At 41.9% G+C, this 25019-nt stretch overlaps 1 protein-coding gene across 12 annotated transcripts in view; it reads right to left on the bottom strand.

The window, feature by feature from the left end:
- Window positions 1-23879, bottom strand: part of TTLL7 (tubulin tyrosine ligase like 7) — a 121369-nt gene extending 97490 nt beyond the window's left edge. For 8 of the 12 annotated variants that reach the window (XM_039483957.1, XM_039483958.1, XM_039483960.1 and 5 more), the window contains exons 1-2: window positions 23775-23879; window positions 11850-12001 (exon numbers count right to left, since the gene is read on the bottom strand). Coding sequence is in view for 8 of the 12 variants with exons in the window: in XM_039483956.1 (XP_039339890.1) it covers window positions 11850-11861 (12 nt within the window). In the remaining 4 variants the exon portion in view is untranslated. Of the gene's footprint in view, window positions 1-11849; window positions 12005-23350; window positions 23467-23774 lie in introns of all 12 variants that reach the window. The other 4 variants (XM_039483951.1, XM_039483949.1, XM_039483952.1 and 1 more) reach the window with 4 other exon arrangements.
- Window positions 23880-25019: the final 1140 nt, after the last annotated feature.

The raw sequence follows: 25019 nt of genomic DNA, 5'->3' as shown, positions 1-25019 counted from the left end.
GTATCCAACAATAGTAGCAGAGCACAGAAATACAATTGTTTGCAGAAAGCTATGTGAAATATTCAAATGTAATATGATACTGCTTTCTTAAAGGAGAAATGTATTCTTACATAAAATTATGGTTTCTCAGACTAAGTCACCAATCTAGAGGATACTTCTGGGTCTGGTCTGCACACATTGCAGAACGAGATAGCAGCCTGAAGAATTTTGACCCCATGGTCAGTTTGTAGGCAGGAAGTGGTTCAATCCCAGCATCTTCCCAAACCAGTATTGTTTGAAACACACATTAAGGTGTGGACAGGTCTGAAGCATAACTGAGAGATGAATGGGTCACAAACAGTAAGGTGTAATAATATGTTTCTGAATTAAGATGCACTGAACAGTGTTGCCAACTCATGATTTTATCCTGGGTCTCAATATTTGATGCTTCAAGTCCCAACTGTTGGAACCATGTTATTATGTGAGAATCTCTGTTTCACTTTTTCCTCTCCTCCACCGCTCCTTTTCTCCACCCCTCCTTTTATTAAGTTAAGAGAAAAGAAAAGTTTCTCACTCTCATGGTTAGAGAGAAAAGCTGGAAAATGTGAAACCTAAAGGCTCAAAAAACATAAAGCAAAATATAAAGAACCCAACATTTATTTTTTTAATCTTCATTTTTAAGGGGGGGCTGACTCATGATTTTTGAATGATTTGTAATTAGAGTAGTAATTGATAGTAATACTGATGTAAGATCACATTATGCTACTGCAGAATGTTTACATTAAGGAGTGCAGAGAATTGTAATCAATGTCCTTAATGTAAATAAGGCCATAGCTAAAGTTGCAATTGAGTCCCTATTTTAAGCACATTTTGCCACATACTGTCCCCTGCCCTCCAAGACCCATTTTTTAAAAAGAAAAAAAAATCAGCTTCAAAATGAGTAAGTTACATTTGGGATCAAGTAGAATTTTTTTACCTAACTGAAAGTGAATTAAACAAAAGGGTCTCTGTTTTCTGATTTTATCACTAATTAACATAAGAACGGTCATACTGGGTCAGACAAACGGTCCATCTAGCCAGGTATCCTGTCATCCAACAGTAACAAATTCCAGATGCTTCAAAGGGAGTGAATAGAACTGGGCAAATATCAAATGATCCATCCCCGGCTGTCCAGTTCCAGCATCTGGCAGCCAGAGGCTTAGGGACTCCCAGAAAATGGGGTTGCATCACTATACATCTTGGCTAATAGCCACTGATTTATTTATTTAATTTTGCCAACTTTATAGCAAAAAAATGGAAAGGAGAAAGATAAACCTACTTTACTGGACTCATCTGGTTGAGATTTGGTGCACAAAACCAAAGATTAGTTGATTATATTCAAATTATAAAACTGATTAATATTGTAACACTAATATTAATATTAATATTATACGAGTACTAATATTAAAATAGCTCATTGCGTCAAACAAGCTTGAACGGGCCCTGCTAGTGTCTGCAGAGAAAAGGTTGGAGAGCATCCCCATAACAAACCTCTTAAGCTTTGAAGGGAGAGAGAGTTAGGGGACCCCAAAGAGCCGCATAATGCTTATGGGGATCCCATTAGCCTCCCAATGCCTTCAGTTTGGATTTTGAAAGGTTCCTTCTACGCTGCCCCCAAGCCAGCTTGCTAAGAGTCAAAATTAACATGGAGCTCACAAGCCACCAAACATTGTGGTTGGGAAGACCCTGATCAGCCTCTTAAGTTTTGACAGATTGGATGCACTTGTACAGGTGTTGTAAACTTCCCTAACATTTTCAGAAATGGGCTCCCCTCATGTGGGCCTCAGGAGGTGCACAGGAATGGGAGAAGCCATGCCCTACCACATACGCTTTGCTTTCTCAAGTCTCTTCCCCATCCTGGAGACCTAATAAGGTGCCCAAAAAGGGATCCCTTCTCCTGTACAGTTCCCAAGATTATCAGGAGTGGGAGACCCACTCCTATAGATTTCAGGAAGCCAGCAAGAAGAAGGAAAATGAACCTCTCTACCTCAGTACCTGCTTTCCCTACTCCCATTTTAGGACTATTAAAAAAACTAAGGGACTTCCAGACAAAAAAATGTTAAGGTGAAGTTAAGGCAGAGCATACATATATAAGTCTGAATCTCCCTATAATAAGGTGGCAATTTGTAAAACCACTCCATTAAAAAGCAAGGAAATTCAAAGTTAAGGTTGGACTTACAAGAAACCCAGACATCTGAAAGGATGGACATACATGGATATGATGTCCTAACTACCTTATCTCTGCCTTTGTAGCAATGCACTTCAAAAAAACCTAAAAATGTATACTACCTTATCCATCCATAATAGAGACCTTCATCTTATCAGTGACTATAGGAACAAGAATGCCTTATTATTAATCAATGATTGTACCAACTCTGGTCTTCTTTAAGACAACCCACAAGAAAACAAATACTTTGCTATTTTTTCAGTCAGGAATTTATTCATTCATTCCTTTTTAAGAGCCTGATCCAAAGCCCTTTGTGTATCCTATTTTACAGTATAGATTAAATCAAAGATTCACATTTAAAGAGAAATTGTGACTTAATCCTGGCGACAATAACTACCGGTAGTAAGCACTGTGTTCAGTAGTATGCATTAAGCATCCACATCTCATCCTTAATATTCACTATGTATTTTACTACTAGCAAATATAAAGATCTTAGAAAAAACGTTTATATATAACAGATTACAAGATGATTTATTATCCCATCATTTGTGACTTGTTCAACTTTCTTGGCTTCACACATGGCCAGAGATTATTCTGTGTTTCCAATTCTAATCTAACTGGCTTTGGAAGATGCTGGGAGTCAACCACTTCCTGTCTACTAGTTGAGCATGGGCTCCAAAATTCTTCAGGCTGCTGCCTCTGTCCACACTGGTAGCAGATTGGACCCAGTAGCATCTTCTAGACTAGTGATGTCATTATTTGTGTTACTTTACCGCTCAGGAGCCCTAATCCTGAACCAGGACCCCATTGCGCTAGCAGTGTGAGAATCCATAGTTACAGGTAAGAATACACTTCTTTCAGAAGCATCTGGAAAATCTTATATTATTTTTTGAAAACAATTTTATTTCTCTGCTCTGCTATATTTTTAATAGTGCATCATTGTCTAAAGTGTCCTACCTCTGCAAATAATTCTTTCAGCTGCTGCTATAACAAACATGAAGTTGCTGACAATACCCTTGTTTGCAATGTGGCAGAGACCCTGGTAGAAAAACAGCCTTCTGTCTTTGTCCTATGAAGTGCTATTTTGAGTCTGTAATAGTCCGAGGTAGGGGCCGTGCCGTCTCAGGGGCCGTCGGGAGCCAGGCCGCCTCACTACACGGCCCTATCAGTCTCCGGGTTCTGAAGGGTTTTTGGGGTTCTGCCCCTCAAGCAGGGGCAGAACAGAAGGCACACAGTTCCTGCTAGGAGTCCCAGCCCACAGTCAGGGCGGGACAGCAGACACTAGGTCTAGGCTCCGGTCCTGGCAGCCGGAGCTAAGCAGTTACAGCATCAGTAAGCCCCAAGCCCTAGGTCAGGGCGGGGCAGCACACCAGAATCCAGGGAGCTCAGATCCCCCTACAGGGCTGAGCAGCAGTCTACGTCTGTAAAGCCCAAGCCCTAGCTCAGGGCGGGGCAGCAACACAGCAGTTCTAGCTCAGCTCCTCACAGCAGGGCTGAGCATACAACCAATAGTCCCAGGGGCTCAGGTCCTTGTCTCAGGAACTGAGCAACAATAATAGTCTTAGGAAGCCCAGGCCCTTAATCAGGGCGGGGCAATACAAAGTAGTTCAGGGCTCAGGTCCTTGCATCAGGAGCTGAGTAATAACAATAGTTCAGTAATCCCCAGCCCTAGGTCAGGGTGGGGCAGTAACACAGCAGTTCTAGCTCAGCTCCTCACAGCAGGGCTGAGCAACAACCAATAGTCCCAGGGGCTCAGGTCCTTGTCTCAGGAGCTATTTTCAGTCAGGAATTTATTCATTCATTCCTTTTTAAGAGCCTGATCCAAAGCCCTTTGTGTATCCTATTTTACAGTATAGATTAAATCAAAGATTCACATTTAAAGAGAAATTGTGACTTAATCCTGGCGACAATAACTACCGGTAGTAAGCACTGTGTTCAGTAGTATGCATTAAGCATCCACATCTCATCCTTAATATTCACTATGTATTTTACTACTAGCAAATATAAAGATCTTAGAAAAAACATTTATATATAACAGATTACAAGATGATTTATTATCCCATCATTTGTGACTTGTTCAACTTTCTTGGCTTCACACATGGCCAGAGATTATTCTGTGTTTCCAATTCTAATCTAACTGGCTTTGGAAGATGCTGGGAGTCAACCACTTCCTGTCTACTAGTTGAGCATGGGCTCCAAAATTCTTCAGGCTGCTGCCTCTGTCCACACTGGTAGCAGATTGGACCCAGTAGCATCTTCTAGACTAGTGATGTCATTATTTGTGTTACTTTACCGCTCAGGAGCCCTAATCCTGAACCAGGACCCCATTGCGCTAGCAGTGTGAGAATCCATAGTTACAGGTAAGAATACACTTCTTTCAGAAGCATCTGGAAAATCTTATATTATTTTTTGAAAACAATTTTATTTCTCTGCTCTGCTATATTTTTAATAGTGCATCATTGTCTAAAGTGTCCTACCTCTGCAAATAATTCTTTCAGCTGCTGCTATAACAAACATGAAGTTGCTGACAATACCCTTGTTTGCAATGTGGCAGAGACCCTGGTAGAAAAACAGCCTTCTGTCTTTGTCCTATGAAGTGCTATTTTGAGTCTATTCTATTCCTGTAGGAAACCTTTACCCTGGATAAAGCATCTTGTACAGTCATTCTGCACATTTTGATATATTCTCTAGAATCCATGTTTTTCCCCCCTTCCCTTGAGAAGGAATTTCTGATCTCCTGACAGTGCTGCTTTGTTCATAATTAATATTAGTAGAGATGTCCAGGTACATAAAATCAAGAATAGCTTTGGGTGGGCAAGAAATACAGTCTCAAACAGTAGTTTTGTTATAAAGAACAACAGTGCCCAAATTAGGTTTTTACTGTGCAAATACATATCAAAGATACACACACAAAAGTCTCACATTAGTTTGGTGGAATCTAACAATATATATTTGAACTCAGGCATCAAATATTTGTATTTAGGTTATCAGGTATATTGCTTAAACTGATGTGCAGTTTAAGGCCATATGAATTACAAAAAGAAGCTTTACCGATGACAGATGTTGATTTACCAGCAGGAAGCTGAAAAAGAAATTCTCTTTCATGTCCATGGATTTCATTTGTTCTAAATTTGAGCATTCACTAAATGCTACTGCCAAGAAATGACCGCACCGTAACCTCACCCTTCTCTGCAGAGACCTAGTTGGGCACTCTAATATAACTTACATAAGCTATTTTTAAATGGATTTCCTCACACACACACACACACACATCAGTAATGAGTAAAATTTATTCTGAAAACCAGCTGATTTGTTAAAAATACAATATGCTCACAGACAAAAAGATGTGCTTGCTCATCATTCTTCAGATGAAATGACAATCCTTAGATGTTCTAACATAAGTTATTAAATCAGTTGCACTTATGAAGCTCTTCATAACAGTCTAAACTGACCGGAAGCATATGCTGCATCCCATTTGGGGCCCAATCCTGAAACCATTACCTGTGCCAATGAGATCAATCATATTATCATGTAAGTCATTATTTGTGAGAGAAAGGTTTACTGGAAGGGGGCCTTCTTTGGAGTATTTTTTACATAAATTGTACTCCAACACTTAATACGGCCAAATAACAGCAGAGGGAGAGAGAAAGGAAGATACAGTATAGGCAGAAGCTCCCTCTCCCTTCTCCTCCACCCCCCTGCAGCACCAAAGGCTAACATTACACCTCTATGGGGAGAAGACCCTACCTGTGCATCACATATAAGCATGAAAGAAGAGAGGGTGACGCTGAGTTCTTTCTATTCTGGGTAATTGAAAGGGCCCCTTCCAGTGTCCTTCGTCCCCGGGACCGACCTCCACCTCCTCCTCCCCCCAGTGGCTCGCAGGGAATGATGCTGAATCACTATCACCAGCTGTTCCTCATCTGGCGGCTCCCTTTGACGCCCATCTCCCCGCAGCAGAGGCTTCGCGCCCCGGCACCTTTGCTAGCACGGGGGAGCTGGGAGGAGGGGAAGGTTTGGGGGTCTGTGGGTAGAACAAACCCACCGGGCTGCTCCCGCCGCCCCGCGCTGCGCCCGGGAGGGGGTGAAGGAAGGGCAGTGGGAAGGGCCCGGCATTCACCGGCTTTCTTGCCTGTACCTGGAGGCTGAGGGGCCCGCCCCACTCCGGGGCTCTCCGCTCTGCAGGGTCGCTGCGCTGCACCCGCCCGCCTGCTCTGTGCCGGTGACTGGGTCCCTCCCCGGCCGGCAGCACCTGCTCCGGAGCCTGCCACGGCGGGAGGCGGCGGCGGCAGGCGGGGAGAGCTGGGCTGCCGGAGCAAACCATTCGCGGGCGGCGGGGGGGGGCGAGCTGCCGGCCCGGCCGAGGGAGGCGGAGACGGGCGCGCGAGGCAGGCGGCGGTGGCTCCCGAAGGGCGGGCGGGGCTGCGGAGCGGGCCCCGCGGCCGGGACGTGTCTCACCTCCCCGCCAGCCCGGGTAGCGGCGGCCCCGCGGCTGCTCCGCCCTCGGACGCGGAGGACCTAGCACCCGGGGCGCGACGGGCCGCAGGACAGCGGGGCCGGGGCTGGGGCTCGTCCAGCGCTCACCCCGTCAGAGCCAGCGGCTGGGCAGCGAGGGGGCGCCCTGCCCTGCCCTGCGGGGCCGCCGCGGGATCCCGCCACGCCGGCTAGCGGTACCCGGCTCCGGAGCCGCGCGCCGCACCCCTCGGATACTAGCGCTGCTGACCCCCCCCCCCCGGCCGCGCCCGGCGGGTCCCTGACGCTGCTCCCCCATCACTGCTCTTCCCCCGGCCCCCAGCGCAAAGCAAAGCAAAACTGAGCGGGGGCGGAAACCTTCCCCTAAGGCTCTGATCTGCCTTTAGGTCAGAGGTGCTCTCACCAGGGGTACAGGGAGCTCTGGGGGGACGCAGGTGCTGGTGAGGGTGCAGGTAAGCTAGACGTGCATGTAGACTTTGTTTTAAAATCCTTTTCCCCTCAAGACCTTGTTCCTACCGTTAAAGTAAACAATACTTTGGTTCTAATTAGGGTATGTCTACACTACAAAATTAAGTCAATTTTATAGAAGTCGATTTTATACAGTCTATTGCGTATGTCCACACTAAGTGCATTAAGTCGGCGGAGTGCGTCCTCGCTACCGCAGCTAGCATCGACTCACAGAGCGGTGCTATGTGGGTAGTTATCCCACAGTTCCCAGAGTCACCGCTGCCCATTGGAATTCTGGGTTAAGCTCCCAATGCCTGATGGGACAAAAACGTGGTCACGGGTGGTTTGGGGTACATGCTGTCAGGCACCCCCTCCCTCCTTCTGTGAAAGCAACAGCAGACAATCGTTTCATGCCTTTTTTCCAGGGTCCCGTCCGTCGGACCCACTCAGCCCGCTGCCTGCCTGGATGATCAGAACCCCAGGCAGGCAGTGGGCTGAGCCCACTGCCAGTCTGGGGCTCCGTCCGCTCAGCTGGCAGATCTCAGTGAGGTCGATCGGAGTGCCTGGACAGACAGGGCTATCCTCCTCTTAGAGCACCAAATGGGAGTGACTCCAGGTCATTCTCTTCTTTAAGTTTCATCTCATGTACATTCAGTCCTGCCTGGAATATCATGTGAGCGGGAGGCTTCTGCCTCAGGCTGCTCTCCCAGCCGGCATTACTGTGCAGTCGCACATACCCCAGCCTGCCCCTTGTTCCCATGGCTCGTGAAGCTTGGACAGTAGTAACGAGCAGTTCAACTTGTGGAATGACAAATCCAGAACGAAGGATTGCACTCTATGGGCCACGTTAAGATTATTTCAGAGTCCTAGATAGCATTTAGTCCTTATAGAAGGCTTCATGAAAAATTTCCCCCTGCCCCTAACAAAAATGTTAATTTATCAGAGCAGCTGAAAGGGTAAGGAACCCAGGACTATAACTTAGAGCTTCCATATTATTTAGCTCATAATTGATATAACTCAAAGTAAAATTTCACAGCACAGTCTGCTCTAAGACTAAAAATGCAGGGGGGAATCAGAAAAAGGAACAGTGACCTGTTTCCACCCGGGGACATTTCACATGTTAGGTGAACGTGATCACCACTACACTAAGGGGGTTTTGTGTGTTAGGTGAACATGATAACCACTACACTATGGGGCTTTTCTTTTTTTGCCACAAACTTTGCCGAATGCACAGGAATGTTTTCTCTAGCTACAGAAGCTACCTAATGCAATGTCTATATCTATGGCCTTCCTGCTCACAAAGCCGTTATGCCCCCACCCAAGGCTGACACAGCGCAGAGTTCATGTGACATAGCAACCTGGCTCGGGCAGGATTGCTAGCGAGGCATGATACTTTTGCTGTTAAGCAAACACAGCAATTCTTTCCTGGCCTCTGCCACTGAATGCCTCCATGCATTATGCTGTGCCCTATCAGTGCAGGAGGACTGCATGAGCTTGGAAAACATGTAATCTCAAATGCAGGGTTTTTTGCCTTCTAATGTATGATAACCTCAGGGACAGAGATGATAGGGGGAGCGTAGAAACATTCTGGGGGTACTGCATGGTCACCTGTGCTGATGAGTTCGCCACGCTGGCCAAACAGGAAATGAAATTCAAAAGTTCCTGGGGCTTTACCTGTGTACCTGGCTAGTGCATCTGAGTTCAAAGTGCTGTCCAGAGCGGTCACAATGGAGCACTCTGGGATAGTTCCTGGAGGCCAATACTGTCGAAATGCGTCAACGCTACCCCAAATTCAACCCAGCGATGTTGATTTCAGCGCTAATCCCCTCATTGGGGAGGAGTACAGAAATCAATTTTAAGAGCCCTTTAAGTTGACAAAAATGGCTTCGTCGTGTGAACAGGTGCAGGGTTAAATCAATCTAACGCTGCTCAATTCGACCTAAACTCATAGTGTAGACCAGGGCTAAGAAGGCTCTCTGGTCACGACAAAACACCGCTGGTTGCAGACTGCCGACAGGAAGAATTGCAGGTGCCAAGCCCAGTTCAATATGCTGGGTAAACATTGAATACACCAGGTACCATAGCCCAGGGCATGGTCTAAGAGTGGGAGAACTGTGGAATTCCACTCCAGAAGAGATAAAGGCATGAGACCTGAGAGTACACTCTGAGGCAGACCAAGAAAAGGGAAAAGTTGCGCCTAGCCCTGCAACAATGACAACTTCATCTCTAAAATGTATGAGTGTTGTGACAAATTTATTAATATTTATGAGATGCTGAGCTACCATAAGAATGCAGCCATACAAGAATATGCAAGATAGGTAGATTGGAAATTTAGTGCAAAGAGCTGTCCCTTGACTGCAGGGTGGAAGTTAGTACAAGGGTCAGGAGAATGCAATGCTGGAGTGAGACTGGGTGCTGGACAGGGTCTAGGCTGAAGCAAGACTGGGACAGGACTGGAATGGGCTCAGGCAGGGCTGAGCCAGGAACAGGTATAAGTCTGAGATCGCCTAATTGAGGCCATAGTAGTATATGGGAGAGTCGACTTCAAACAAGAAGAACCCTCACAGTAAAATTTCTAATTTCTAATTATTTAAGAAAATTATTGTTGTCACCTTTTGACTTGAGTAGCTAGTCAGAGTTCAGGACTATGAATGGGAGTAGAAATTGATGGTGGAGACTAGTATTTTGTTTATTTACTAGATATGTACAAATCCTACTTCTGTGAACACAGGAGGAACCAAAAGCCAACAGAGTAGTTTCTGTCACTTTCTAGTTCTGTCTTTTACTTTCTCTCCCCCACCCCCCTTTTTAGCTAGCCCAGACCCAAAATTTCTGTCACTTTCTAGTTCTGTCTTTTACTTTCTCTCTCCCCCCACCCCCCAACAATACTTAGTTCAAGCGCCTCTAACCACGCAGTTCAAAACTCCTGGTGGGATCACATCACTTTTGTCTTAGGTGGAGGTTTGTGATTAATTTATGCTTACAGTTATGTTAATTGACAGGTCATCTCACATCTGTCAGTTTCAATCAGGTTTCAACTCAATCCATACCAAGGTTTCAGCCTGTAAGAATTCTGTTTTCATAGATATAAAACCCTGGAAATGGGGTATTTAGGAAAGTCACTACACAGTTCTATAAAAGCAGCAAAGTGTCCTGTGGCACCTTATAGACTAACAGACGTTTTGGAGCATGAGCTTTCGTGGGTGAATACCCACTTCGTCGGATGCATGCATCCGACGAAGTGGGTATTCACCCACGAAAGCTCATGCTCCAAAACGTCTGCATCCGATGAAGTGGGTATTCACCCACGAAAGCTCATGCTCCAAAACGTCTGTTAGTCTATAAGGTGCCAGAGGACTCTTTGCTGCTTTTACAGATCCAGACTAACATGGCTACCCCTCTGATACTTTACACAGTTCTAAATATCCACCACAAATGAAGTACTGTAACATGCAGAGTTAATAAACTCTCTTATAACCAAGTAGATTTCATTACCACCTTGATTGTTCATACAACAAAAGCAACAACATTTCTCAGGCTTGACAAGGTACATAAGAACAGCCATACCGGGTTAGACCAAAGGTCCATCTAGCCCAGTATCCTGTCTTCTGACAATGGCCAATGCCAGGTTCCCCGGAGGGAATGAACAGAACAGGTAATCACCAAGTGATCCACCCCCTGTCAAGTTTCAGTGTAGCAGCCGTGTTAGTCTGTAGCCGCAAAAAGAACAGGAGTACTTGTGGCACCTTAGAGACTAACAAATTTATTTGAGCATAAGCTTTCGTGGGCTACAGCCCATTTCATCGGATGCATGAAAGCTTATGCTCAAATAAATTTGTTAGTCTCTAAGGTGCCACAAGTACCCCTTTCAAGGTATGTCAGACTTGGATGGGAAACTTCCATATTCTATATGGAAAGGTAATCATTTCTTGATATCATATGCACATGTTCTATTTAGTTCTTTCCTGGATTTCACCAAATATGTTTAACATAAATGAGTTAGCTTTATACTTGCAGAATTGATTTGACTTACATCTGTAACTGAACATCAAAATCTTTATATGAAAAAGTTGGATACAACACAGCATTTTTAAAAATTCCTATTCAGTTGTTCTTGTACTGATGTGCACTAACATTAGCTGCTCACTGGGAAGGGAAATTCTAGTTGCACTTTATTTATCAGGCACAGCAGATGAGAGTATCACTAGTGTTAGTACATTGGAAGATGTGTGTGAAATTGTTTTGATGTGTTTTTGAGATTTCAGTTTTATCTGTACTCTGTACCAGAATAAAAAATGCAATAAAAAGAATGTGTATAAGTAATTGGTTAAAGGCTTTTGATGCATTAAGTTGTGAATTCTACCCCACATTATTGATTTTATTTAGGCATTTAAAAATACAACTCAAATTTACAAATCTTAATTCAAAAATTGTTGTATGTTAAACAACTATAAGTAAGATTTTACATTTTTATAATGATGAATATATTGTGAATATCCTGGAACAAAGGGACAGATCCTCAGCTGGTATAATAGAGCTATGCTGATTTATGCTAGCTGGAGATCTGGCCCACAGATGCATAGGAAGGCAAGTTTTATGGAACATGGAACAAACATTTTACATTCCAACATCTTATTCATGTCTGTGAACAGTGACATAAAAAGGAATCCTGTCTCTGTAACAGCATACTACACAACAGCTTACTCCAAAATCCCATAAAGAAACAGTATTTAAGATCAAATACCTTATTTTGCATAACAAGCAAGTTTTCTTGATAGCAGAATCTTCTTCACCTTAAAGAATGAGAAAGCAATGTAGAAAATCTTACAAACTTGTCATATAAAAATCTGAAGGAATCAAGCTAATTTGTCTGGCATCGCTCCTTGTGTTCTGCATCTGCTTTGAAAAACAAACAAACAAAAAAACCCACATGATTAAAAGCATGAGAAAAAATGTAATGCTTTTTCTTTGTGCATCACATACTGGCTTTCTATAAAATGGCAAAAATTAATTCTATACAAACCTTTTCCTTTACCAAAAATTTCTAAAGAAAGCCTCCAATCTGAATCTGTTGCTAACTTTCTATATCCATTGAGAGTAAAAATGAGCAAATTTTTATTATAATTGAATGTTTTCTTTCAATATTTTCATACAATTTTGCATTTTCAATATTTTTAAAGAAATTCAGAACGGAAAAGATGTATTTGGTCATCCAATGCATTTCCTATCTGTTCAGGATTGGTTCTTACAGTATATTTACTGATGCATTATACAATATAGTTTTCAGTTTCTCAAGCAGTGGAACTTCTGCTACTTCCCTAACCTAATCAATCTTGCTGTTGTCTTCCTACATAAAACGATTTACATTTTTAAGAAGTAGAAATTTACTGTTTAGATTTTTCTTTAAAGAGAAATATATAGATTGTAGAGGGGTGAGAAATTTTCATTCCGAAATGTCTCTTCAGCTGCTGGAAGAGGGAGGTAAGGCATATTCACAATTAATAAAATACAGAATCATAGGACTGAAAGGGACATTGAGAGGTCTTCTAGTCCAGTCCCCCGCACTCAAAGCAGGACTAAGTATTATCTAGACCATCCCTCACATGTGTTTGTCTAAACTGCTCTTAAAACTGACAATGACTGAGATTACACAACCTCCCTGGGCAATTTATTCCTAATGCCCAACCTAAACTGCCCTTGCTGCAATTTAAGCCCATTGCTTCTTGTTCTATCCTTTGTAGGCAGTCATTTTCCATTTTGTATGTGTGCAATTGATTGTTCCGGCCTAAGTGGAGTACTTTGCATTTGTCATTATTGAATTTCATCCTATTAACTTCAGACCACTTTTCCAGTTTCTCCAGATCATTTTTAATATTAATTCTATCCTCCAAAGCACTTGTAACGCCTCCCAGCTTGGTATCATCTGCAAACTTTGTAAGTGTACCCTTTTTGCCATTATCTAAATCATTTATTGAACAGAATCGGACCAAGAACCAATCCGTGCAGGACCCCACATATGCCCTTCCAGCTTAACTATGAACCACTAACTACTGTCTGAGAACAGTATTCCAACCAGTCATGCACCCACATCATAATAGGTATTAAGGACCATTCCTTCAAGGTAAGCACCACTTTTGAGGTGCTGAGCTCCTTCCATCCCCCATTTAATTAAATAGGAATTGAGATGCCAGTGCAGATGATAGGAGGTCCTCAATATTTTGTAGCGAACTTTGCAGAAGATTTATCAAATAGGCAGTTGTATGTTAACAGTAAAACTTTTCTTAATTCAAGCATTAAAAATATGGTCTGCTCTAACTTCAGTGAAATCCATTGCTTTGATTTGGGAACATTATACTTTTATTAATAAAAATGTTTAATGTATCCATATTCAAAGCAGGTGAGACAATTCTAAAGTTATTTTAAGTCTATGGTAACAATGCTTACATGTTCTGCTTCAGATCAGGCAGTTTCTTTTAAAACCTTCTCTAGTTCAGTAGCTGAAGATAGACTTAGGCTCTGTCTACACTACAGCCAGGATCGACTCTGAGATCGATCCATGGGTGGTCAATTTAGCGGGTCTAGTGAAGACCCACCAAATTGACAGCAGATCGCTCTCCAGTCGACCCCTGTACTCTACCCCTGACGAGAAGAGTAAGGTAAGTCAACAGGAGAGTTTCTCCCCTTTACTGCCCACGGTGGAGACCCCACGATAACTTGACCTAAGGTACATCAACTCCAGCTATGTTATTCACGTAGCTGGAGTTGAATAGTGTAGGTCAACTTACCACGATAGTGTAGACATAGTCTTAATGTTGTATTTATTGCTAATATAACCAAACATACTCATACAATAACTTCCATCCAAAGATAACAAAACCCTTCACAGACATTAATGAATTAAAACCTCACAATACCACTGTGAGGTAGGTATTTTATAGATGGTGAAAATGAAGCTCAGAGAGATTAAATAACTTGTCCAACATCATTAAGGAAGTGTGGGGGAGAAAAATGCCTGTGCTCTAGCCACAAAAAAATCCTCCTTAGAAAAGCAAGATGAATCCCTACAGTTGCTTTCAGCCATCAGAGAAACTGTGATCAATTAAAACAATACAAAGCGGAGGTTTAATTAATGAAATATTTGAGCTCTTCTTGGTCTTCAGTTGGGATGTGAAATACAGCAAGGACCAAAATTCAACAACTTTTTTTTTTTTAACTTGGATACAGCCCTCATTATTTTGCATCACTTCTAATGTGGACTGCGTTTAGAACACTGGATATTTGAAATGAAACTCTACTTACTAACAAACCAAAACAGGGTATTAAATGCCCAGGTGTTTGTGTGGAAGTGGAAAATACGCTTGTTTGTTTTTATAAATTGTAAACCAATTTTATTTTTGCGATAACAGCTGTGTGTACATAATTACTACTGTAAATAAAACATTCCATAAGGAATACCTTTTATGCTGTAAGCGTCATGTTGTGAATTCTATGCCTGAAGAAATGTAAGCAGAACCACGAAGTAAAGATCAGGAGTGGTTAAGCTGTTTCACAAACTTTTAATGCTTCTATTTTTTTCTGTGCTCCAAGTAGGACTGGGTTCTTTTTGTGACTATAAATAACATAGTACTATAACGATAAGGTCAATCAAAGCTTATACTATACTTCAGAGAATAGGCTGATTACTTCTTATGGTCCAACCCCTGTTCCATGCTTCCTGCCATACATGACAGAGCCCAGGTCCATCATTCCATACATGATCTATTCCCTGAATAATGATGATCATCATTGTTGTATTCCACACGTATCATCCATACACTTTTCCATAGGCCTCAAAGTGCTTTTTGTACAGTGTGTATCACCTTCATTTTACAGATAGGAAAAAATGAAATACAAAGAGCTTAAGTGATTTGGTCATGACCACAAAGAAGACAGTAGCAGAGTGAGAAATCATAACATTTTTCTTTTCTTTCCTTTCAGTCTCATGCCCTAGTCACTGGACCATGGTGTCTGAAGGATGTAGTTGCAGGCATGGACTCGTGTTCCTGGGAACTTCAGGCTGCATTTTGCCTTCCTGAGGTGCTACCAATGTGTTGGTATAGCTCCATGCCACTCTCAATCTAGGCTGTAGCTAAGGGCCACTATAAGGCTCTATACACCTCTAACTTTGACAGAGAAAGTGTAGCTCAGGCTATTTGTACAGTATGAAAGCTAGTTTTTTCAAAAGTGCTGTCTACTGCTGTTTATGAAGAGCCTTCTTAGACAATATTTGCTAGTCATTTAATTATGTTTTTGTGAGGAAGTGTCTTTTCCAAGTTCCTCTAAAACAAAGTATACACACACTGTAGAGTCCCTTTGTTGGGGTTTGACATTATTAAAGAAATTAACAGGAAAATAACAAGGTTAATCTCAAACTCTGTCTCTAGGCTTGGCCTCTCCTAGTGTTCTTAATTCAAGACTGCTCAGCCTAAATTTCCTCTCCCCCTTCAGAGAGCCACACCCTCCTCCTTTATAAAAGCCACTTGCTGAGTGAGTTAGCAGAAGCCATGCAACTTTTTCCCAGCAGCATCAACACCCGCTAACAGCTTCTTATCTTCTATTAGTCTAATCTTCAAAGTACTATCTGGTACTATCTGCTGAAAATCAAATGCCCTGATGCATGACGCATTTTTATATAGCACCAAATGTGTGCTATGTGCTTTATTGGACTTATTGCTGCTGTAAACATTTTTTACTATAGGGAACAATGTGCTTTTACAAGCTGTAAGCATAACATATCCTTTCATATACAATAAACTGCAACTTTACAGTCCTCGCCATTTAAACTTCCCTCTGAGACCCATTAATCATGGGTGTAAACATGTACTGTGATATCAAGGAAGTCAATGAAGTTGCATTCAGTTATACCATGGCTGAATTTGGCTCCATCACTTCAGGCATCTTTTCAAATCAAATCTGCCACAATAACTTGAGAATTGTTTGTTTCTTTAACTACATAAAATATCCTTTCAAAACAGACTGTCTTCATTTATTTTGTTTAGCAACCCTGTGTTAGTATATAGAGTTTCTCAAGGACCCATATCAAAAGGGAGGAAATCTCAGGACCTCAGCCTTTTGAAGATACTCCTATACTGAATGAAAGACAGACCATGAAAAATCCATGCCTACATGGTCTCTACCATCTAGGAGGTGAAAGATTGAAGAAAGAAGCACAAATTCAAGGAAAGTGACTGTGGTAACCTATGTGTGCTGGCCAATTATACACATGCTTACCAATAGTCATGGTGGATTCTTCATCACTGACATTTTAAATCAAGATTGCATGTTTTTCTAAAAAATATGATCTAGGAATTATTTTGGGGACGTTCTAGGGCCTATGCTATACATGATGTCAGATTAGATCAGGGATAGGCAAACTATGGCACACGTGCCAAAGGCAGCATGCAAGCTTTTTTTCTGTGGCACTCACATTGCCTGGGTCCTGGCCACCAGTCCGTGGGGCTCTGCATTTTAACTTAATTTTAAATGAAGCTTCTTAAACATTTTTAAAACCTTATTTACTCTACATACAACAATAGTTTAGTTCTATATTATAGACTTATAGAAAGAGACCTTCTAAAAATGTTAAAATGTATTACTGGCTCGCGAAACCTTAAATCACACCACTTCTGAAAGGTTGCCAACCCCTGGACTAGATGATTATAATGGACCTTTCTGGCCATGAAATCTATGAATCAATGCTGGTCCCTCAAAATAATGAAACTGCAATACGCTTACTGCACATAAACTATCCATCCACAAGCTGGAATGAGAGCATATAGCATTAGCCAGTACTGCCTATACCATTGCTGGAATGTTGGCTAAATGTGGAGGTGCTTGAACAGCTCTTCTGCCAGTACTGTTTCAGGCTTGTCAGTAGACAACAGAGAATGGAAGAGCTGTTGTTCTGATGATGGATCATCAAGATGAAATGAGGGAATAGATAGGGCCTCCAACCCCACAGAAGTTTTGGTGCTTCACACTTCTCAGGATGTATCTTGCTGTGTAAAACATGGTAGTCAGCGTGTTCTTTTGCAAAGTATATTTTATCAGTTCTCAGTCACTGTTAGAGCTGCATCTTATTAGGTGATAGGAATATAAAATACATTGCCATAAATCTGAAGAGACCCATCAGGCCAACAGTTTGATTTGTGAAGACATAATGACTGTTTTGTATGAGATTCTGCTGCTGTCACCATGACCCTTCTTAGAAATGGCAATGAATATACATGATTCATGACCAAGCGTGGTTTCTAAATCTTCCTTCTCTTACAAATATCATTTGGTTTAATTTGAGGGGGAAAATGGAGACTTATTTTCATGGCTGAAGCCTCTGAAGCTGCCTGCAGCTCATTTAAATTTAGGATAGGAGAACCACTGAAAGCCCTGGTTACAGATAAAATGAATCTAGAACCCTAAAAATTTTAGAGAAGCTTGACCTAAATAATCAGGTGTCTTTTAATAATTCTACTTAACAACACTGTACAAACATTGTATAATGTTCCTTGCAGCATTCCTATAAAGTAAGTATTGTTATCTCCATTTTACAGATGGGGGAACAGACACAGAGATTCAAATTCCTCCCGGCTCTGTGGTATTGTTCTAGGCATGAATTTGGGCCAATGTAATGGGATGTTCACCTCACAGTTACCCAGAAAGGGTTAATGCAGAGTGAGCCGAGAGCTAATTAGCCGAACAAGCCACAGCTGGGGAATCAGGTGGCCAAGTAATTCCTTGACTGAGTAAGGGAGCCCCTCTAAGGAGGAACAACAAGCTGGGATGGGACTATAAAGATAGGAAATTGGAAGCAGAAGGGAGCTACTGGGGAAGCCTGTAGTCACTCCCTGGGAGAAGTATTTGGTAGCTGTAGGGACAGGTAACCCATTGTTATTCCCAGGGAGGGAATTAAGATGTTGGTAAACCCCACAGAGTGGGGAGTGCCAGATGGTAGGAGAGGGTTTAGGAAAAGGCAGTAAGGTCTAAAAGGGAATAAACCTTGACTGCTGGCTGAAGGGTTGGCCTGGGATCATGTGCTGGCCGCTGAGGGAGCAATGAATGGGAAGACTACCTCAGACTGCTAGTGTGGCTAGAGATTTTGAAACCCTCTAGTACCTGGAAGGGGAAAACACATGTAGTGACCTGGCTGGAGGGCTGAGTCATGAAGAGGCAGCAACAGTTTATGGAGTGAGAGATGGAGGACAGTGTGCAACTGGGGGAAGTGAGGTTGAGCTGGTGAGCTATTCTGCAGAGTGACCATGAGGAGATGCCATCCTGCACTTACTAGAGCACCGTGTTCCAATGTCCATCAAAGCCAGAAAAGTTAATTGCCCAAGACCACACAGTAAACCATACTCAGAGATCAGTCTGAGGGAATCTTATTCAGTGTTAATATAATTTACTACATACCTTACATATCACTTTTGAATGTAGCCCAATGAGTCACTGGCAGAACCAGGAGTAGAACTGTTCCAGGACTCCACTCCTATGCTCAGTTCACTAGATCATACAGCCCCTCTCTTGATCCTAAGAAATGTTGAGATCCTAAGGACACTTTTGGATTAATTTATGGTTGGCATGTCTTTTAATAAAGCCAGATTTTAAAATAGTAATTTGACTCTAATATCTTTGGTTTTCATAATGCACACAATTCATGCAATAGTTAACTAGTAAATCTATTTCTGGGAAACTTCAGTTGCAGTTAAATTCTTCACATTTTTTTGAAATGCAAAGAATGTCTAATGCTACATAAAAATGAAAAATGATTAATTATTTTTCCTCAAAGTCTGACATCACTGAAAGACAGCTATCTGATTAATCAGAATAGCAACGTGTGCAGGACCATAATCTAAAATCTGGCATGCATAGTTAGCTAACATTCACTGTCAAGGAACTCCAATAAGTTCAATTTATTGTCTTGTGTGAATGTTCTGTTCATTAAGATGATGGATTTTATAATAATGGACAAAGGCTGGGCATATGTTGTGAAAACTTCCCTATGCAGGTCAACCTCCAACCAACTTGCAACAGCTCTGAAAACTTAAGTCTTTGGTCTCTTAAGCAATGGTTGCTAGCTGCGCAGAATTGTGCATTGATTTTTGTGATGAAGACAAACATTTACTAAGGACTAGAATGGGACTATGAAAATCATTCTGTACTTTGCCACTGATTTGCTGTGTGGTCATAGACATACCTTTCACTTCTCTGCCTCTATTTCCTCCTCTATGAAATGGGGATACTCAATTAACTTTGCAGAAGCTGGATATGTCTGTACAGATCTTTGAAAATGTAAAATGCTATATAAATGCTGATATTATAATAGAGTTAATATCTAACTTTTATAGTAAGACCCAGCCCATCCTACCCCACCCACTTAGGAGGAGAAATTGGTGATAGATATTTCTTTGACACAGTTTTATTTATGTATAAAAATGTACAAAGTCCTGTGTGTCTGAGCACAGAAGGAATCAAATAGCAGAAAACAGCTTCTTCTGCTCACAGTACCAAGAACCCTCTTTTCAGCCTGCACTCCTGAAACCTCCTCCCTGGCTTCTCACAAGGTCCTACTCCATGCTTTCAGCTGCTCCTTTAGGCTGTCTCACTCCTTGGTTTTCTGTGTTCTGTTCACACTCACACCCACTAGCCCCAACCTCCTAGGCAAATTCAAATAATGCTTTTGTCTTAGGTGGCAGCTTTTAATTAACTTATCCCTTCAGTTATGTTAATTGATAGGTGAAGCTACACCCATCAATCTCAGTGAGTTTTTAACTTGCCCCATAACAAGGTTTCACCCAGGTCATAACCATAATATCCTAAGATGCCAAGTGTGGCTGCAGAGGCCAAAGTTCATTTCTCCTCCATTTTAGGAGGCAGGGGTTTGGACTGCAAGGAGGCAGAACAAACTGTGGCTAGCTCAGTGGTCCCCAACCTTTTTGTGGCCAGTAGCACATTCATGTTTTCAGAAGAGTGTGGCGGGCGCCAACATTTTTTCAAGGCTTCTTTTGTATTTGTACATTAAATAATACGAAAATCATCATATTAAATATTACATAATATATTAATCCAGAGGAAAGAGAGAAGCCAGAGAGAAGCTGCGAGGACAGAGAAAACCGGCGCCCGCAGCCTGCAGCCCCGGAGTTCTCTGTCCCCGGCAGGCGCGGGGCCGCAGCTTGTCTCCCCTGCTGGGCACTAGGCAGGCCCCATGCCTGCCGGGAACAGAGAACACCACACCCGCAGCCTGAGTTCTCTGTCTCCGTCAGGCACGGGGCCACAGCTTCTCTCCCCTGCTGGGCACTAGGCGGGAGCACATAAATGCCCCAGCGGGCACCATGGCGCCCGTGGGCACCATGGTGGGGACCACTGGGCTAGCTGAAGCTTACAGCAGTCTCTTTGCTGTTATGTAATGTTAACTCCAATTATTTTTTAAAGTAAAAGCTGTTCATACCTTAAGAATGACAGAGGCCAGTTTTTAAACCTTACTACAGCCCCATTACTCTGCTCCACTGGCATACAGGGGACATCAAGGGGACAGAGCAGCTCCTTGTGGAATTCTCCAGGCACAAGTTCTACATGTGCATATGTGGACATGGACTATCTGTCTTTTCAGCCTCTAAGACTAAGGAGTGGGGGGCGGGGGGTGCACAGAAGTGGGAGTGGCCAGAGAACTGCATTCCAGCAAATTTTGGGCAACAGAAATACATAGGCTTCCCTGTACATTGCTGTAAATTAGGGTCGCTGTTAGGGTATGCCTACACTTCAGAGACTGTAGCATCATAGCTCTGCTGGCATAATCCCACAGTGTAGACATAAGTCTACACCAGTGGAAGGGTTTTTTCCTTCAGTGTAAGAACACCACCTCCCTGAACAAAGTTTGGCCGTGTTGATACTACGAGGACTGTAGCAGCATAGCTACGGCACTATCACTATGTCAGCATAACTGCATACTGTACACATAGCCTACAGTGACAGAAGGGGTTTCTCGGTCACTCTAGGAACACCCTCTCCCTGAGCTATGGTAGCTAGGCCAGTGGAAGCATTCTTCCGATGACCTAGTTGCATCTAAACCGGGGTTAGGTTAGCATAGGATAGCACTCAGGATATGGGTTTTTATACCCCTGAGCACCATGGCTATGTCGACCTAAGTTTTAAGCCTAGACCAGGCCTTAGTTACATCAACAGAAGCATTCTTCCACCTACATTTCTGCATCCATGCTGGGTGTTAGTTCACCACAGCTATGTCCATCAGGGGTGTGGCTTTTTTACATCCTTGATCAACACAGGTATGTCAATGTAATTAAGTGTAGACCAAGCCTAACCTACACCACAGGTTGCACCAATGCTCAGAGTAGCGCAGATTCTGGGGGATGAAAAGGTGATTTAAAGCACTCAAATTCCCCCCCTCCCCCCCGAAGATTGCTAAACTTTTGTATACAAGAAAACTTTGCACCACGTCTATTGATCAAATTCATATGACTTTTCTAGACATACATTTTTTTCCTCACCTCTCCCTTTCAGACCAATCATGCATACTTGCTATACACATCAGGAATTTCTGGTTTTCAAACAGATAAACATAATGCCAATTCACAGGAAATCTCAGACCCTCCAAATATAGCAAATAATTTCTTAGTATTTTTATAGGAAGTTCATTTAAAAAAGAGGCCATTTCTATAGAGTCAAACAGAACATGAAATGAATTGCTATCAGTTGTAAGGTGATGAAGAATTTAGTATTTAGTCTACATTATTCAAGCAAAGTGAGCTGTTTCCTTAAAAGTAACACATGTAATGAAATAGAATGCTTCTTTGAAAAATGGTGAAAATGTGTTTTTGTTTAGCAGCACTAGGGGGTGGTAGTGGAATACCATGTATTCTCTGTTTTAAAGCATCCTTACTTTGAGAATAGCCATTTATAAAATAGTTTGGTAGCCTTTGCCATTATGATTAGGACTTTCAGAATAATGTTTTTAAAGCCCATTTTTAAAGAGATAATATGGAAGTCTAAGTAACATTGCAGCAGCTGTAATTTTTTTGAAATCTTCCTACTATACCCGAGTCAGTAATGATTTTCAGTAAACTCTGTTCCATAAATAGCTAATTTTTTCACAATATTATTTAAGACAATAAAATCATTGTTTGGAGATATGTCAGTAAAGAGTGAAATGTAGTTATAGTGTACTGTAACACAGCTTGTGTTATATAATAAAACAAAAAATGATAATTATAAATGTAACGTTATATTAATTATTTAGCATCTTTCATCCCAAAGGATCTCAGAAAGGAGCATATGTCCCAACTTTTCCAAAGCTATCTACCACATGCTGTGGAGAGGAGCAAAATCTAGCAGGAAAGGCCCCAGACATACAGAAGGCAAACAGCTGCTTCATTGTATACTCTGACCTCAGATACTGCAAAGGCTCTTCCGCTCCAATAGCATATAGCTGTGGGAATGCAGAACAGCCACTCTGTGGCTTAATTCCTGGGAAATCAGGCAGAAATCTGCTCTGAGGTTACTAATAGAACCAGCAGTAAGTTCTCCTCCATGCTTTCTACCCCTGTGGAAGAAGATGGAAGATAGCCAATGACAGCACAGTTCCCTTAGGAGTTTGAGCTGCTGGTCAAAGGGAAGGGGAGGATTGTCAATGGATGGTTCAGAATCTACAGGCAGGGTGGATTTCGATATCCTCCCCTCAAAGGCTGCACACCTATCCATCCCCACATTGAGCTAAACCCTTCCTATGGGCAGTTTAATTTTATGAAAGAGAATTCACAGGGCTTTGGATGCATGCTTTACCATCTGGCTAATTTATCTATGAAAAGATACCAGGTGACCCCTTATATATACACTACCACAGAAATGTAGCCGAAGGAGACACAGCACATTGTACAAAATATGTATTCTTCTGAAGCATCTACTAAGCACTCCCAGAGAAAGAATAACAGACTAGATGGACCATTCATCTGATCCAGAACTACATTTCCTATAATCCCATCTGAAAGGATAATTTTGCCCTAAAATATCAAGAACAATAATGGCTAAATGTTTCAGTAATTGTGGCATCATGATACAATAGCACACAAGGATATCACAATCATAGTCTTTCTAGATGCACAGGACCAAATGTGATGAGGAATCTGGAGATTTGTCCCAGCAGGACCAAGATTTGAAACATTTTTCCTCTAGTTAGTTCTTAATGCCTCTATTGTTACTTACTAATATCACAAAAGTGTCATTTATTTTTACTATTATTTGTAGATGCCTCCAACGAACATGTTGTATCTTGCACCTAAGAGGTGAAGAGGCTCTTCAACTTCTCTCCAAGCCCTTCTCTAACAGGAAACAATAAAATCACACTCTCAGAATGACAGCAGCAGGGTGATTAGTCATTTTCAATGCTGTTCCTTTCCTAGTTAAAAACATTTAATTTCAAGTAATTTGGAGCCAAATATACATTAATTTATAAGTATAAATAGCACAGCAATACAGAAAATAAAATAAGGATTTCACCTAAAAACACAATGCATATATCTATCATATATCACATGTAAAAACCCAGAAACATAAAGCAAGGTATTGCAAGAGAATGTCAAAGCAGCCCAAAAAATTATACAGCCTCTTAGTACAGGTGTGTACTCACAGTTAACTCAATCAGTCCTGAAATGACCTAACCTTTTCCATCAGGTTCAGTTCCCAGCTTTTTAAAAGACCATATATTGTTTCACTGATGTTTACAGGAGTTGTCCTGGGCAACCAAATAGAACACAGAGATTTAAAGGGGCCACATCCTGCCTATTAGTTATATTCTCCCATATCACATGCAAAAGTCCATTTTACTGGGTGACCTATTTGTGTAGAACTGTATAAGTGATGTAGAAAAATCCTTAGTTGATTTCATGACATTGTATATATGTATACAAAATCTCTTTCTGTGAACTATGGAACACACTGGATGTCAGACAGCATATGAGAACTTTAAATTATTTTTCCTTGTCATTCTCAATATGTTCCTTTTGCATTCAGGAAGCAATATCAGCACCCTCTAGTGACAAGGTTTTGTCTATGAATCCAGGGACTTCATTCAGGACTAAGGCCCCATTATGCTGGGGGCTGTACAAACACATATTTAAAAGATTGTGTCTGGTCCAACAATCCTATGAATTATTCTGCACTGAGCTCCCAGGAAGTTAATGGAGGACTGAGACTTGATGCAGAGACAGAATGGCCCTGAACCTCTGGCAGATTCATGAGATCCACAGGTTCTGAGGGCCAAAGCCCTGTTTGCTCTGTGGTGCCAGACAACCTCCACAGACTAAAAATTTTCCCAAACACATTGTCCTCCTTTTCAGGGCCCAACCACTTGTTTTTCTGTGGAAGGGGCAGTCCCTCTGGATTAGAGGGATGGATTTATGCAACAAAATTTAAAGGGCTCAATGTGTTTAGCTTCATTAATCAACAACTGGTGAGGGGGCATATGATAATCCATGCACATCCAATAGCATCTGCAATGTGTTAGAGAAAGAGAGAATTAAAAAAAAAAGTTCTTGAGGACTTGACTCCATTTCCCTTTCTCTGCACTCTCTTTCTCCCTGATTCTGCTGGCTTCTTCTTGTCTCCCTTTTCCAGTCACTTTCTATTCTATTCAAGTTCTCATGTCACTCTCACCATGCCATACTGCCATAGACCCTTCCAGAACCTGCTGCTTCCAATAGTATGTCTGACTTTGAGATTTATAGATGAAAAGACACTGTATGCATACTAAGTATTTTTATGGATTATATTATTAATTTATTATTCACCTGCTAAAGGGTCATGACTCCAAACATTCTGCTCCCTATCTTGATACTGGACATCATGGGAAAATATTACTCCATATATACCCTGG

This window comes from Mauremys reevesii, linkage group 8 (assembly GCF_016161935.1).
Source record: "Mauremys reevesii isolate NIE-2019 linkage group 8, ASM1616193v1, whole genome shotgun sequence".
NCBI lineage: Eukaryota > Metazoa > Chordata > Testudines > Geoemydidae > Mauremys > Mauremys reevesii.
Note: the sequence above shows the minus strand (reverse complement) of the source record. Positions and strands in the feature narration are given on the sequence as shown.